At 41.2% G+C, this 15,021-nt stretch overlaps 1 protein-coding gene across 3 annotated transcripts; it reads right to left on the bottom strand.

The window, feature by feature from the left end:
• Positions 1 to 1,168: 1,168 nt before the first annotated feature.
• Positions 1,169 to 14,699, bottom strand: LOC147146553 (uncharacterized). Of its 3 annotated transcripts, none has more exons than XM_086034439.1 (12): positions 14,594 to 14,699; positions 14,312 to 14,433; positions 10,756 to 10,850; positions 10,158 to 10,312; positions 8,841 to 8,964; positions 8,536 to 8,635; positions 7,298 to 7,373; positions 5,428 to 5,555; positions 4,852 to 5,059; positions 4,128 to 4,221; positions 3,991 to 4,057; positions 1,169 to 3,094 (listed from the first exon to the last, which is right to left on the bottom strand). In XM_086034439.1, exons 4-12 carry the CDS (start codon positions 10,249 to 10,251, stop codon positions 2,231 to 2,233), a joined length of 1,755 nt encoding a protein of 584 aa, XP_085890565.1. In that variant the 5' UTR covers positions 10,252 to 10,312; positions 10,756 to 10,850; positions 14,312 to 14,433; positions 14,594 to 14,699; the 3' UTR covers positions 1,169 to 2,230. The 3 variants fall into 3 exon arrangements, with proteins under 3 accessions (XP_085890565.1, XP_085890566.1, XP_085890567.1); XM_086034440.1 differs by lacking the exon at positions 14,594 to 14,699 and adding an exon at positions 14,526 to 14,572; XM_086034441.1 differs by lacking the exons at positions 14,312 to 14,433; positions 14,594 to 14,699 and adding an exon at positions 11,825 to 11,898.
• Between the last annotated feature and the right edge of the window lie 322 nt (positions 14,700 to 15,021).

Raw genomic sequence — 15,021 nt, 5'->3', positions numbered from 1 at the left:
TTTGGTCTAGTAATGTTTAAGCCATGCAAAGAAGAAAGAAGGCAAGCTGTTTTCTTCTTCTAATGTAATGATTTAGCTTCTTGTCCACTTCCTGCCGGACTTTGTCTGCACTCTGCACCCTGTCAGAGGCTCCTCCCAGCCTAACCACTAACCCACAGGACAGGACGGGAGCCCAAGGGAACTATGGAGGAAGACAGATTTTTCTTCAATATTAGTTTGCTTTTACTTGAGTACAAAATAGGAATACTTTTCTTAAAATAAGTATAGAATTTTTCTTCTCAAGAAAAATGACTCCTTGAATATGAAAAGTGTAGTCTTGCAACCACAGTTTATATATGTGTGTGTGTGTGTGTATTTTGTACAAAAAAGTAGCATTTCTTTCAGAGAATGTTTGGTATTTCTAAGGATAATAATGCATTTTTTTTCTTTAATTTGTTTCCTCAAGGAAAAGGGTATATTTTCCTAGAAAATCTGAGTACGAAAAACAAGACGCATATATTGTGGTATTTTCAAGAAGTAAACATTTTCTAATAATTATGAATCATTTCTTACGAGAAAAATAACACGTTTAACGATGTATTAAAAATTGATGTTTTTTTTTTCCTTCAATAAAAAGTTCTATTTTTCTTTGTAGCCTTATCACCATGTCGTAATTTATTTTTAAATCAAAGTAGAGGCAGTTTTTCCCAGAGAAGTTTCAAGAATGATTCAAACGACGCATTTCTCAAGAAAAGGGCATTTTTGGAGTACATGAATATTTTTGTTTCGTAAAATATAGTAATAATGCAACTTGAAAGAAAAAGATAAGTACATTATTTTCATAAAGCAGAGTAACAAGGTAGTTACATTAACGTTATTATTACCTTTTTGTGAAAGAGTTGTGTCGGTGCACTTTTTTGTACAAGTGGGTGTGAATGTTACATAACGGCAAGCCTTTCCACCGCCCCAAATAAATCTTTACTTAGCAAAACACTGTCTTGTCTTGGCCCACTTTCCCTCCCCCTCCACCAGCTTCTGTGGAAAATATCACTTGTCTTCACTTTCAATGTCTTCATTGAAACCATCTGCAGGCTGACACAAAAAAACCAAACAACTGATAACGCAGCAGCGGCACAATGTGGAATGTGATGGGAAGAAAAAAAAAAAAAAATCAACAATCACACCCAGGAGTTGTTCAACATGTTAATGCTTCATTGTCAGTTCACTTAAATCAACTTCTACTTGCACATGTTCAAGGTTGAATACAAGCGTTTCCACTAGAAATGGCCTTTTTTGGATTTACTGACTTCTTCGTACTTTTTTTTTTTTTAGGGTGAGCGGGTGCGTCATTCTCTCAACTCAAATAAATTGCTATTTGGGACTTTCATTTAGGGGGTGCGTTTGGTAGAGGGGGTTTGCCATATCAGAGGGCATTTTGAGAAAGACAATATTTGAACAAAAAAAACTTCTAGACTTTTTGGGTAGGCGGTGGTGCGTGCAAGTGAGAGCTTGACCTAAAACTACAAGCTAAATTATATAAGCGGTTTGGAAGATTAAAATAAAATCAATCAATAAATAAATATCTTTTGGGATTTTTGGGGGGATTAAGGGTGTGTATGGGGAATCGGGGGTGCGCCATTCGACGTGGGGATGTTGAATGGGGTGCATGGCTTAAAAAGTCCAGGATAGACTGCTGGAAACTTGTTTAACTATTAAATAAGTAAATTTGGGGCACTTTCATTGAGGGTGTATGTGGGGTAGTGGTGGTGTGCCAGCTCAAAGGAGATTCTGAAAGGGGTACGTGGCATGAAAAGTGTGAAAAAGGTAGCCATAAACTGTACATAATGACCCTTTTTTAACACGGACAAAAAAACATTTTTCTTGTGTGCAGGAGGAGTGGGGGTGCGCCAGATGAGTAGGGATATGAAAGGCTTGTGTAGCTCACAAAGTTTGGGTATGTTTGCTTTAAACTATAAACAGTATAAAAAAGAAATTTGAACAACAAAAAAAAAGCTTCTGGGCTTTTTTGGGGGGGGAGGGGGCTTCTGCAAGGTTGGGGGTGGTGCGCATCTCATCTCATTTAGGATGTTAAAATGAGTGCTTGATTTAAAAAGTTAATCTAAATTACAATCATTCAATTGAACTTAAAACATTTCTTTTTTAGACTTTAATATTAGTGTATGTACATGGAGGTCAAAGTCAAAGGGGTGCGGCCACAAAATGGAGCGGGTGGTGGGGTGGTGTATGTATTTCAGTCTGTGACGTGATCCTGCAGACACACGGACATATAGCCACCAGTGGAGGGTTCTACTGATCCACATGTGAAGTCGGTGGCTTCCAGCACGAGTGCTTGGAGACTCTCCAGAGTTGGACGGTGGAAACTGAAAGGAGATCCACACCCAGGTGGACCAGGAGGACAGGGGAAGCAAGGGGCCATCTCCTCCCCATCCTCCGAGCTCTCCTCGGGGCCCCCGTGCTCCTCGCCCACACCCCCAATGCCCGAATCGGTGCTGGGGAGCTCTGGGCCGTCATGGTGGTGTAACGTCTGGATGCATTCGTAGTCCAAACTCACCTGAATGGAGCCTTTGATGAAAATCCCTGTAAAGGGAGATTGTCCTTCACCTTCACGTTTACCTCCTGACTCTTTATCTTCTTCCGAACGTTCACTCTGGAGTTTCTCGATCATCTCATAGTCTGAAATAACTGGAGTCGCCTCGTTGCTGCCCTGGGAGAACCTGCCGAGAACTTCCAGGAGGAGGTTCCGAGCATCCTTCATCTCCCCATCCTTATCTGCGGGAGTACCAACAGCGCCGTAGGGGGAGTCAGGCGCGCACGGTTTCAGGTTGCCCGAAGTGAGGGAGGCCACAGGAACAGGAGGAGGCCAGAGCTGGGAGTTCATGCCGGGAAAGAGGCCATCCGCGGTGGCCCTCATCATCATCTTCTCCAGGAGAGCTTTAGAATCTCTTGGATAGCAAGAGTCTCCATGGCCTCCAGGGTACCAAAGGTCTCCGGGACCTCCAGGGTCTTTAGCGCCAACGGATATCACCGCGAGGATGTCCACAGGCCGCAGGAAGGATTGCAAGGACTCGCTGCTGAAAGGAGGACTCGCCCACTTCTGGAGAAGAGAACAAGTTACCAAGGTGAGTACTCTCTGATTTATTTCTAGGGTCACTCGTGGTGTACTGCTACGAACTTTGGGGGAGGCAGCTTGGGTTCAGTTCCCATCCAATGACGATACTATTGCGAGAGTGAACGGTTGTCTGTTTCTGTATGTGCCCTGCGACTGTCTGTCAACCAGTCCCAGATACAGTCCTGTTGTGGATTATCAGGTGTAGTCTTTTCCTGGATCCTCAGGATAAGGATCCTCAGGTGTAGTCTTATCCCGAGGTTGTCTTTTTATCTATGTTCCCTGTGACTGACTGGCAACCTGTCCCAGGTAGAGTCTTATCCTAGGATCCTCAGGATAAGACTACCCTCCGGCCTAGTCTAATCCTGCGGTTGTCTTTTTCTGTATGTTCCCTGGAACTGACTGGCAACCTGTCCCACATATATTCTTTTTGTGGATCCTCAGGATAAGGATGGTTGTCTTTTATCCTGGATCCTCAGGTGCAGTCTTATTCTGGATCCTCAGGATAAGGATCCTCAGGTGTAGTCTTATCCCGAGGTTGTCTTTTTATCTATGTTCCCTGCGACTGACTGGCAACCTGTCCCAGGTATAGTCTTATCCTAGTTCCTCAGGATAAGACTACCCTCCGGTCTGGTCATCAGTCAATTGCAGTGCGCATATTCTGCAGAGACAGACAACCATTCACCCTCACATTCACACCGTCACTGAGTGTGAACTGAACCCTGACAATGATAGCACCAAAGTCCCACAAATGGATTACTACACCATCAGGGACTTTATTTCCAGTGTTTCTGTTTTCTTGCTATTGTAGAAGGTGGCAGTAATCTTGAATAAATGATCGAGAGGAGCCGTCTGGCAGCTGCTTCTCGCTGCGGTAAACCTACGTTCTGAAGGAAGGACTTTCCCGGGTCTGGTAGAAGTGGACCTCGAATTCTCTTGAAGATGGAAACCCTAAAAACACAAAATACTTTGCCTCAGGAAGTGTTGACAGGATGATGGCACACAATATTTATGTCCTTACCAGTGGGTCTTGTTCGTCCCGAAGACCAGAAGAGCCAGAAAGACGGCGAAGGCTGTTCCTGAGACTGTCAGCCCCAAAACCAACCACAGGGAGTCTGACAAAGACAAGGCAAGTCTGGGATCTGAAACCTTACATTACTCCTCCTTACTTACATTTGCTTAAAACTCTAAATACAGACTTGAAGCCCTCATTTAAAATCTTAACCCAGGTTTGATACCATAATCCAGTCTTAAAAACCTGATTTAAAACCCTGAATTAAGGCTTGAAGCTTTAATTTGAAATCCTAACTTGAAACTGATATTTAAAACCCTAACCCAGACTTGAAAGCCTAACTTGAAACCCCCGTCCTGATTTGACACCCTAAGCCAGGCTTGGAACCCCAATTTGAAATCCTAATTTTGGCTTCAAATCCTACTTTGTTTAACCCAAGATCAAAACAATCTTTCCAAACCCTAACCCTTGTTTGAAAACAATTTACCCTGCCCTGAAACGGTAATTTGAAAATTTAACCCTGTCTTCAGACCCTATTCTTTTTTTTTTTTTTTCTTTTTAAACCCTAACTTGAAACCCTGAATCAGACTTCAAACACAATTTCAAAACCCTAATTTGAAAACCTGAATCAAGGACAAATGGATTCATAGTTGATCTAGATTCAGAAATCTGGATCCAGTTTACCCCTCAGACAGGGGCCAAAGTACAGTAAGTGTGTGGAACTGCAGCCCACCGGCAGATGGCACCGCGGCCTCCCCGACATCGGACGTCCAGCGTGCGGCGGCGCCCCAGTCGCTCCACACCGACTCCAATTGATCCTCCTCCGATGGCCTCACCCGAAGGCGCGCCTCGTATGCCGCCCCACGCATCAAATTATCCAGACTCAGCTCCGATCGGCACGACTCATCGCTGTATTTCGTCTCTCGGTGCACTAACGCCCCCTGGAGGAGGGAAACATTTACTTTTATGAATACAAATAGTCTGAGAAATAGAATATATCATCACCCCCCCAATACTTTTCCTCTCGTAATACAGCAGAGTCATGTCATTAACTCATTCACTGCCATTGACGTATTTACTCATCTTTTCACAGTCCAGCCATTCAATTTATTGAACAAATAAATAAATAGGAATTTATTTATTTATTTATTTTCAAATTTCTTCCACATATTAGGGTAAAATAGGGTCTGAAAATGTCTGGCAGTGAATGAGTTAAATAAGACACCTGGGAACTGTTTGAAATACTGAAAAAATATTATGTCCTTTAATGTTATGTTGCATATTTGGACACGGCGTATGAGTTACACACGTTCCAGGGCTCAATTGCCAGCTTCCACTCCAGCTGGACGTCGTACGGCGACATCAAACCCTGCTCGGCAGACGCCCAGGAAATACTGCTCTGGTTGATTTGAGGCTTCCCTGGCGGAGGGAGTTTCACTGCAAACGCGCGCACACACACACACACCCACACACGCACACCCCCACACACACACACACACACACACACACGCACCCACATGCACGCCCCCTCACACACACACAGTGAATGGAGTGAGGTTGGTTAAAAAAGTTAAACGGGCTGCAGCAGAATTATAAGCGCAAAAAGTAAACAGAGAGCATAGTTAGCATGAAGTCGCTATGTCGTAAAGCAATGGAGGGATCATTTTTATTGCCATTTTAGCTCAACCACGCGAGTGTACAATTAGAACTTTGCTGCCTAAACGGGCTGTGGAAAAAGTCCAAACAGGAAGTACACAGGCAGAGAGCAACAACTAAAGCTCGTGTACCGTATGCGCTCACAACAGACACAGGTGAAAAGTGAAAAGAAAGTTAATCTTCAAGGTTTTTTGGAGCTGCCTAAACAGGCTGCAGTAGCAAAAGAAGCAAAAGAAACGGAGAGAGCAAGTTATGTAGTGAACACAGCAACAAGCCAGACCGGTCAAAAATGAACGGAGTGAAGTTGTCCTGGCTGTTTGAAACGAGCCCAACTTTGGAACATGAGGTAGACCAAACCCATTGAGCATTTTTTTCTAAAATATGAATTTTGTCAATCGTATCACTAAAAGCTGGTAAAGTTGGTCCGTCTGGAAACAACAGAGGGATAATGGCAATTTGCCAACAATGAATTAGGGACAAATGAGTCTTCTGCCTACACGGGCTGCAGCCAAAGTCCAAAGAGAGTGAAAGACACGTATCTGGAGCTACAATACAAACAGGTGAATAGAGTGAGGCTAAATTAGCGTGACTGCCTTGGACTGCTATCCTTGGCAGGCACGTCAAACCCATTTAGCAATTTCTCAGGTTTTTGGTATTTGATCATTGTGTCGTTGCTACGTCTTGAAACGACGGTGGAACAACGAAAAAAACAAGTTACTGGTAACTATTGCTGCCGCCAAAACGGGCGGCAAAAGAGATCCAAACAATGTAAACACAGACAATTGTAAACCGGAGTGAGGTTCATGTTCAACTTTTTGCCTGCTGCCCAAATAGGCTGTAAAGTAAATCAGACTTAAAACGTAAAATAAGAACAAATCTCACTGTGAATATGGCAATACACGGAGTAGTGAATTAGCTCAACAATCTTGGAATGCCCCACCAAACCCGTTTAGCAATTTTGGGACTGATTTTGTCAATCGTGTGGCATTGGATTGTTGTTATGTTGGTGTAATTGCTACGTCTCCAAACAATGGAAGGACAATCGCTACAAGTCAATCACAAATTTAGGCCAAACTATTTTTTGCTGCCTAAACGGGGGGGCAGAAGCAATTGAAAGAGAACTTAACAGAGACACATGTACAGTGAAGGCAATGACATTCAACTTTGAACTTTTTCGTTTGCTGCCTTAACGGGCCGCAGAGAAATCTAACTTCAAAGCATCCGACAAAATATCAACAAATCGCATCAAATAGCATTTGTAAATACCACACCCAGTGGTGTAAAGTGTATGGAGTGATGTCAACCTGGATGGTTAAATCAAACCTTAAATTAAACCTTGGGCACCATACCCGTTTAGCTTAACTAATGACAGATTTGTTGGGTCACGTGGCATTTGATCGTTATTTTGTGTCATCGCTACGTCTCGAATCAGTGGACGGGTGACGGCTGTTAGGAAACGAGGAATGAAGGCCAAACATTTTTTGCTGCCTAGACGGGCCGCACCTTCAAAGCGTCGCACTCACCGTGACAGGCCGGCCAGTAGATCATCTCCACGTCAGAGCAGTCGATCCAAACTCTCAGCACGTGGTGCTGCTGAAACTGAGCACAGCACAGTGCTGGGGAGTCACCAAGTACAAATACTTTGGAAACTATAATACTCGATTACTTTCAATTCATTTTTCTGTACTTTACTGGAGTATTCCTTTTTCTCACCTTTATTTTTATTCCCTACTTTTGCAAATAGTTGCCCCGCTTTCGCCCACCGCAAATATAGAAAATCAATGAGCAAATTGACAGTCACGCCCGAAGAGCGTTATAACTGCAGATAAATGCCACAAGATAGTGGCAAAGCACTACTTTTTTTCTAAAATTAGGCTCCTCAACTAACTTCAAAATATTTCCTTGCCGCCAAAAGCAAGACAAGGCGCAATACAAATGAAAGACCATTTACTATTGACAAGATGCCACATGATGGCGCCAAAGCGCTACTTTTGCCTAACTGAAGCTCCTTATATCATTTCAATGTGAAGTAGTTTTCTTGCAGCAAGATGCCAAAAGATGGCGCCAAAGCACTACTTCTGTCTAAGTGGATCTCGATAACTCACTGCAATATAGTGCCTTTGTACCGTGATGCCACACGATGGTGCCGAAGCACTACTTCTGTCTAAGTGACGGTGTTCTTCAAACTATTTCCTTTAAACTAAGTTGCTACTTGGCCTGAGCACAAGTAAAGCAAATAGGTCAGACGACGACGATTCACACGAAACACACAAAGAGGGGCTTTTCCAAAGTATCCGCACTATTACTTAAACGGGAAGTCAATGCAAACATTTTTTTTTCAAGAATTTGCAAGCCCACTAGTTGAAACAGGGCATTCTGATAAATGTTGCATTTGTGGAATAAGTGTTAATCCACTCGTTTTTAGCCATCTCGGGGGGCGGCCATTTTGTCTTCTGTCGACTGAAAACGACATCACAACGGCTCAGATTCAGAAAACAGGTGAGCAGTTGTGATGTCATTTTCAGTCGACAGAAGACAAAGTGGCCGCCCCCGGAGATGGCTAAAAACGAGTGCATTTTGCTGCTTGACTTCTATTCCACAAATGCAAAATGAATCAGAATGCCGTGTTTCAACTAGTGGGCCTGCAGGGAACATATTCTTGAAAAAAAGATGCTTGGGTTGACTTCCGGTTTAAGTAGAGAACGTGAGTACTTTTTTGCCTGCGAGTGTAAACCGTTACAGCTCCCGTGTAGGTACTCACAATGCCGTCTTTGCCAAAGACGATCGAGCACGTCTGCAGTGAGGAAGGCGTCCACGCGTCCAGCGGCCGAAGAACACACCCAGACTCGTATTGGCGGCGACTGAAATCACAGCAACGATTTCATTTCGCTCGAAACCCAAACCCGGTCTTAAAACCTTAACCTAGGCTTGAACCCTGAACTTGCAACCTTACTCCTTGCATAAAAACATAGCCGTCAAATGTGCGCCATCGTTCTGTATTAAGTACGAAGATGCAAATGCCCGAGTACGGCACCACCACTTTAAGTTTCATGTTTTTTTCCTCACCGCAGTGAAGTGTTGATCCTTTTTGCGTGTACACTGCACGGCGCGACGCCGTCGCCCGTGCGTGCGTTGGAGCTGTTCCACGCGCATGTGATGTTTTGATTGAAGTCGTTAAAGCAGATCAGGCCTGAGAGGACACACACACATAAACTTAACAGCTATTACACTTGTTTTGACCACGTACGTCCCACGATTAGTGCGGTTCGCGAAAACTAATGAAATCGCTACAATGGAAAAAACAAATATTTTCGTTAACAAACTAAAATAAAAATGAGAATGCCGATTAAAAAAAAATCGAAATCTAACTGAAGCTACATCTTATGTTTATAAAAGTAACTAAAACTAAAATGTCCTTCGTTTTCGTCAGTTAATATCATGCATGAGCTTCCGGAGTTCATTTTAAATGTATTTATTTCGTTATTGCTGTTCTTCTGGACAGAAATGTAGTTTACTTTACTTTGTCACACAACAGTTAATTGACCTTTTTATTATCTTGCATTCAACAAATACTCCATACATTAAAAAAATAATACTAATACCAAAATTAATAAACACTAAAGTGTTTCCCTAAGAATAACGAACAAACCTGTTCTAGAAACGAGTTAACATTAACTGAATTTTTAAAAATGTCAAAATGAAATAAAAACAAACTATAATGAAAACTGCTAAACTATGACAACCGTGATACAGGAGGTACACTAGAGGCTGACATTTTTGGGGGAATAAGCGGCAGAGTCCATGAGGAAGAGGGGGCGACATACTGTTTTTTTTTAATAATTTTTTTAATGTAGCTGACCTCCAAAACGGGAGCGGTACGGGATGGGTCGTCATTCTGAACAGGAACAGGCAGGACGGGACAGGATTTTTTTTTTTTTTTACTATGGTCCGTGATGGGACGGTATGGGATTTTTTTTTTCTGTGGGAGAGTGATGGCACGAAAATGAAAATCCACTCCCGTGTCACCCGCTAACGTACACCGCAGTGTTTCTCAAAGTGTGGCGTGTGGGCTCCCTCTAGCGGCATGCAAAACAATCACTACATCCAAATAATGTTCAAACTGCGCATAATCTTTCAGTGATTTCAATGTTTGCATTAACTCTATTAATGGACATTTGTTAAGTGTGCAGTTCAGTTGTTTCAACTTTGAAGTACATTTGCATTCATTCCTTCACAACGGTTTGTTTTCATATATTTATGTACGCCCAATTTTATGTGCAATACATTATACCGGAATTTTTATTCAAGTAAATACATTATTTTAATGAGCCTCTATTTAAGCGTTTCTCTTCAAAGTGTGCATAATAAGCATATACAACTCACTGCCGTGTTGGTGTTCGGGACACTTTAGTTTCACGGCGGCAGCGGCGGCGAAGCGTAGCGACAAGAGAAGAAGAACAACAAAAGCGGTCGTCATGATTCTCGCTGCTTCGGATGCGGGATGTGGAACTCACTGCTTCCTCCTCCTCCTCCTCGCTCTGTGCCCACACGCACACGCACGCAGGTGAAGGAAAAACAGAAGTGGAAATGCTCCTTTCTGCGCTTCACTTCCATTTGCAGCGCAAACACCTGTTAGGTGCTTTTATTCAAAATAATAATTACCGGTATACAAATATTAGAAGCAGCTCGCCCTGCCAAGTACAAATGGGGCGTCAAATGTTGCAAATTCAGTTTTCCTCATTGTGTTTTTTTTCAATCATGAATGTACTAAATGAAACAAATATAAATACATTTCTCTTTTTAATACTGCACATTCAATCCTGTTCTATATGTGTACACTGTGCTATAACGCTATAACTATTCCAAAAATTTAACAACAACAAAACTGAACAAAAACAAAACTATTGAATGTAATACAATAAAAATCCTATAATAAAATACTAATAATCCTAATTTACAACCCTGTCACATGTCTTATTACCTGTCACGAAAGCAGCGCGGAATCCATTTTATTCCGTCTGACGTCATGTTGAACAAAGACGGGACGGGAGACTCTCCACAGCGATGAAGTCGGCCCTAAATTGAATGGATGGAAGAGTCGCTCAGTTGTTTCTGTGAGGGAAAAGTGTGATTTCGGACGGTCCCTGGAAGCAACACCTAACTTGCATGTAAATGGATAGAGACACTGTAAGTGGTTCTTGAACTTTCCAAACTGAGAAGCATCACCTTAAAAAAAAATTAAAACACAGTAGCGCAGTCGGCCAAAGTGGTCATCGAAAACGAGGCAGAGGTTTTACTTCTAAAAAGTACATTGAATATTAGTGTAAACCAATGCAACATTGAATAATAAAAAATAAAAAAAAAACGCTTACTTAAATTATTCAACAAAAATATATGGCACAAACTTTAAATATAAATACCTGAATAAAAGTTCCAGAACAATCAGCTCTTATAGACCAAACGTAAATGTATCACACTATAAAGTTAAATAGAGCTGTACTATACTCATAGCTAGCTAGATAGCTAGATAACTCATCATAGTAAAAGAAAATCAGAACACTTTTTTTTTCAGACAGTCCCTGAAGGTACAGGTACATTACACAAATGTGACATTAGAAATGGGTGAAAATGTGACTTTTGAGGCGTGGATGCGTTTTGCTTTTTTTTTTTTTTCCCCCTCCTTTGCTAAGAGGAAGTCATGAACCGCACTTACCTGTTTTTGAGGTGTAAAAAAAAAAAAAAAAAAAAAAAAAAAGGTCAGTATGTTCTATTAGTGACTTCCGTTGCTTTCAACCAGATTGTCACGCGACCTCGCTCACTCTCGTGTCGTTATACACTCGACGCAATTCTCACGATCGACGTGCGTCTACTTGACTTACATAATAGTTTCTGCGTGATTCATTGCGTTTATCACCCTGAGCGATCAATCAATCTATCTTGATCCCTTTTGGGACAAGTTGTGTGGAGCACCTGTGCAAGCACGACTCGCGCCGATTAGCGCAGTCCGACTTTAAATGTGGTCCCTGTTTGATTCCTAATTTAAAAGTTACCCGCTTCCCTTTGTCGCTCTCACTTCCTCCGCCTCGTCTCGCCGCATCGTGCTTTCAAACGTTCACTTCTCACCAACTCATGGTTGCCTTTTGGGACAGTGTGAAATCACAGTTTTAACCTAAAAAAAAAACAAAAAAAACAACAACAACAGAGGGCATATCCCAAACAATTTATCTTAAGGGTGGGCAACGGGCGGCTTGCCCGCACTCAGAGTGGCCCTCGATTGATTTTTGAACATAAAAATGTTTCCTGTTGCTGAGCAGATTGACATTGTAATACGAGTGTTCACCACTAGATGGCAGACATCGCTTACTAGTGCCTCCAACCACAAGACTCTTCTTGTGCATTAGAGAAGAAAAGAGAGCGCAAAGACCAAATTAGGTCATGAAAATGGTGTCCTTCAGGTAAGATGGGAAGCAGATTATATGTTCGACCAAATTTAAATGCGAACCGTTGACAGTTCGTTTGAAGCAGATGATGCGTTTACTAAATTTGTGACCAGGGTTATAATAGTTTTGGATTTTTCATTATCATTCTTTTTTTTTTCCCGCGTTTTGATTTTTGTTAATTAGTAATGAATAACTTATTTTAGAGCAGGTTTGTTCGTTTTTATTCATTTTTGTTTTAACAAAAATATTTCATTTCAGTTTAGTTTTTATTAGTTTTAACATTAGCATTTAGCATTTTTTGAAATATACGCAGCATTTGTTAAGTGCGAGATTAAAAAAAAAAAAGCTCACTAAGTATTGTTTAATAATGTAAAGTACAATTCTCAAACACAAATACTGAAATAAATACATTTAAAATAAACCCCGATAGCTCACAAATGATATGAACTGACAAAGACGAAAACGAAGGACGTAGAGTTGACATATTGTATAGATGTGAGTTCAAACCATCCTTGGCGGCAACACTTCAATAAATAGATCCCAACACAAATCACAACTCACGCCTCTACATAAATAGTCGTAGTTGTTCACATCGTTTCCCCACACGTCCTCGTCTGCTGTTCGCTTATTGGAAGCAGTGCTCACTTTCGTGTCAGAGTCAAAGGAGGCAGGAAGCGGTTTGTTGGGGTCGCGGTGCCTTGTGTGTGCGTCACTCACGCCGGTTTCCATCTTGCGCTGGTGTGTAAACCACAAGCGAAGGGAAAGTCCAAACGGAACAACAAAAAAAAAAAAAGGCAGCCAAAGAGGTCGTTCTTTTCTCGGGTTTTTACCTTATTTTAACGAAGCCACTGTCGTAAATGCAACAGACCGGGCTAGACATGCAGGCAACGTGCTCGAAAGGTATGCGACTCAATGAGTGTACCATGCTAAAAATGTTAAAAGTGGCAACACATTATGCAGCGGACTTCAAAGCCATCAAAATAGTTAAAACAGATCAAACTTTGTACGTCCAAGCCCAAGACATTGCAATAGGTTTGTAAAACATTGCACCTAAATGCCTCTGCCACCACTTAGAATGCTAAAACGGCGTACAGAGGGAATGTTAAGAGAATTGTTCAAATGTCGTATGTCAACACGCCCAATGTTCCTTAAACGGTTGGAACATCGACCATCAAAGCCTACAATGTTCCAAAAAATATTAGTGTTAGTGTATCGAAACCCCAAAATGTTGAAAAAAAGTCCTGAAATATTGCACGAAGGCCCCGGTTTAAGATCCCCGAAAAGTGTAAAAATGTTGCCCATCAAAGCCCGCAATGTTGCTAAAATTTTTAAATGCCATACGGAGGAATCACCAAAATTGCTAAAAGGGTGAAAACACAGCACAGAGGAACCACTGATGCCGGTTCTTATATTAGTCAGAGTAAAATTCCAATAACCAATTAATGGGATTATTAACTTTGAAAAATGTGAAATTAATAAAACAACTTTGTTATTGGTCTTTAATACTTACAATAATAATGATATTAACTACACGCAAAGCATTTCACTGTTTCTAATACTTTGTTCTTTAGCATCTGTTTAACTTTGCAATAGGGAGAAAAATTGGCAAAAATCAACCAAATTTTTGCTAGGTTTTTTTTGGAGGTCGTTGTGTTATGTTGTAATGTGAAAATTTGTTTTTTAAAAATCGGCCAAAATCAGCAAAAAAAAATAAAATAAATAAAACTGTTGATTTTGGCCTATTTTAAAAGACCTAATATCAGCCGGTCTATTAATTGGTCGAGCTCTACATTGAAAAATTTGGTGTGTAGAACTTACTCAATTATATTTCATTAAGTGGCTGCATGAAATAAAATCCTCTGGATCCAAGTTTTTTTTTTTAAAGTAGATTGACCTGGATCCAGATTTCATTTTGTGCAACCACTTGAGAAAATAAAATTGAGTAAACTCAAACAAAAAAATGTCAGCGTAATACACAGACAGACAGATTGCTATATAGTTTATGCAAATAAGACAGATAGATGGATATATAGATGAAATCAAATTGTATCTTATAACCTGTACTTGCAAAGGTTTAAAAAGGTGTACTATACTTACTGTATGTACTTGTGTGGCTCACATCATACAATGACAACAAACTGCAGCTTCTCCAGAACTTGGCCCCAGAATGGCCTCCATCCACCACATCACTCAGGTCCTGCAGCAACTCCACCGGGTTCCTGTCCGACATAGCATTCAATTCAAAATACTCACTTCTACATAGACATACAAGGAACCATGAAATGTTATTATCAACAGCATAGAAACTTACACTACAAAGGAATCGATGCTGACACTTCTAACAGTATAGAAACTACTTGTAAAGGTAGAGACACTTACCTACACAGCAGAGCTCACAAGTAGAGTACTGAAATTATTTCAATTCGTCACTGAGGGATGGAGGGGAAGGAGAGAAGATGAAAACAAAGGGGCGGCGGCCCTGTGACCACGCCCACATGGGCTATTCCTACGCCCACCATGGAATCGATCAAGAGTAATAATTTCTGCAATCATTTTGTTTTTTACCCCCTAAAATCAGTTACTTAATTTCTTTTTTACATTTATCTCATGCAAATAATTGGTTTAATGTAAATCTTGAAATAAAAATAAAAAATAGGTTCAACAATAACCGATTGAAGGGGAAATCAACCCAAACATATACAGTACATATATTCAAGAATATGTTCCCAACAGGCCTGTTGAAACACGGCATTCTGATTAATATTGCGTTTGTGGGATATGAGTTAAGCAAGTGTGAAATAACATTC

Source organism: Filicampus tigris, chromosome 6 (genome assembly GCF_054856515.1).
Source record: "Filicampus tigris isolate MCC_2025a chromosome 6, RoL_Ftig_1.0, whole genome shotgun sequence".
In the NCBI taxonomy this organism is placed as follows: domain Eukaryota; kingdom Metazoa; phylum Chordata; class Actinopteri; order Syngnathiformes; family Syngnathidae; genus Filicampus; species Filicampus tigris.
This window is presented reverse-complemented; position numbering and strand designations above follow the sequence as displayed.

Bases quoted from the DNA above. Each gene is read 5' to 3' on its own strand.
- LOC147146553 (XM_086034439.1), bottom strand. From the start codon at position 10,251: ATGACGACCGCTTTTGTTGTTCTTCTTCTCTTGTCGCTACGCTTCGCC. The intron at 8,636-8,840 runs GTGAGGAAAAAA...CTGTGATTTCAG, and splicing joins AGGATCAACACTTCACTGCG to TCGCCGCCAATACGAGTCTG. The intron at 7,374-8,535 runs GTGAGTACCTAC...TGCTGTGCTCAG, and splicing joins TCTTTGGCAAAGACGGCATT to TTTCAGCAGCACCACGTGCT.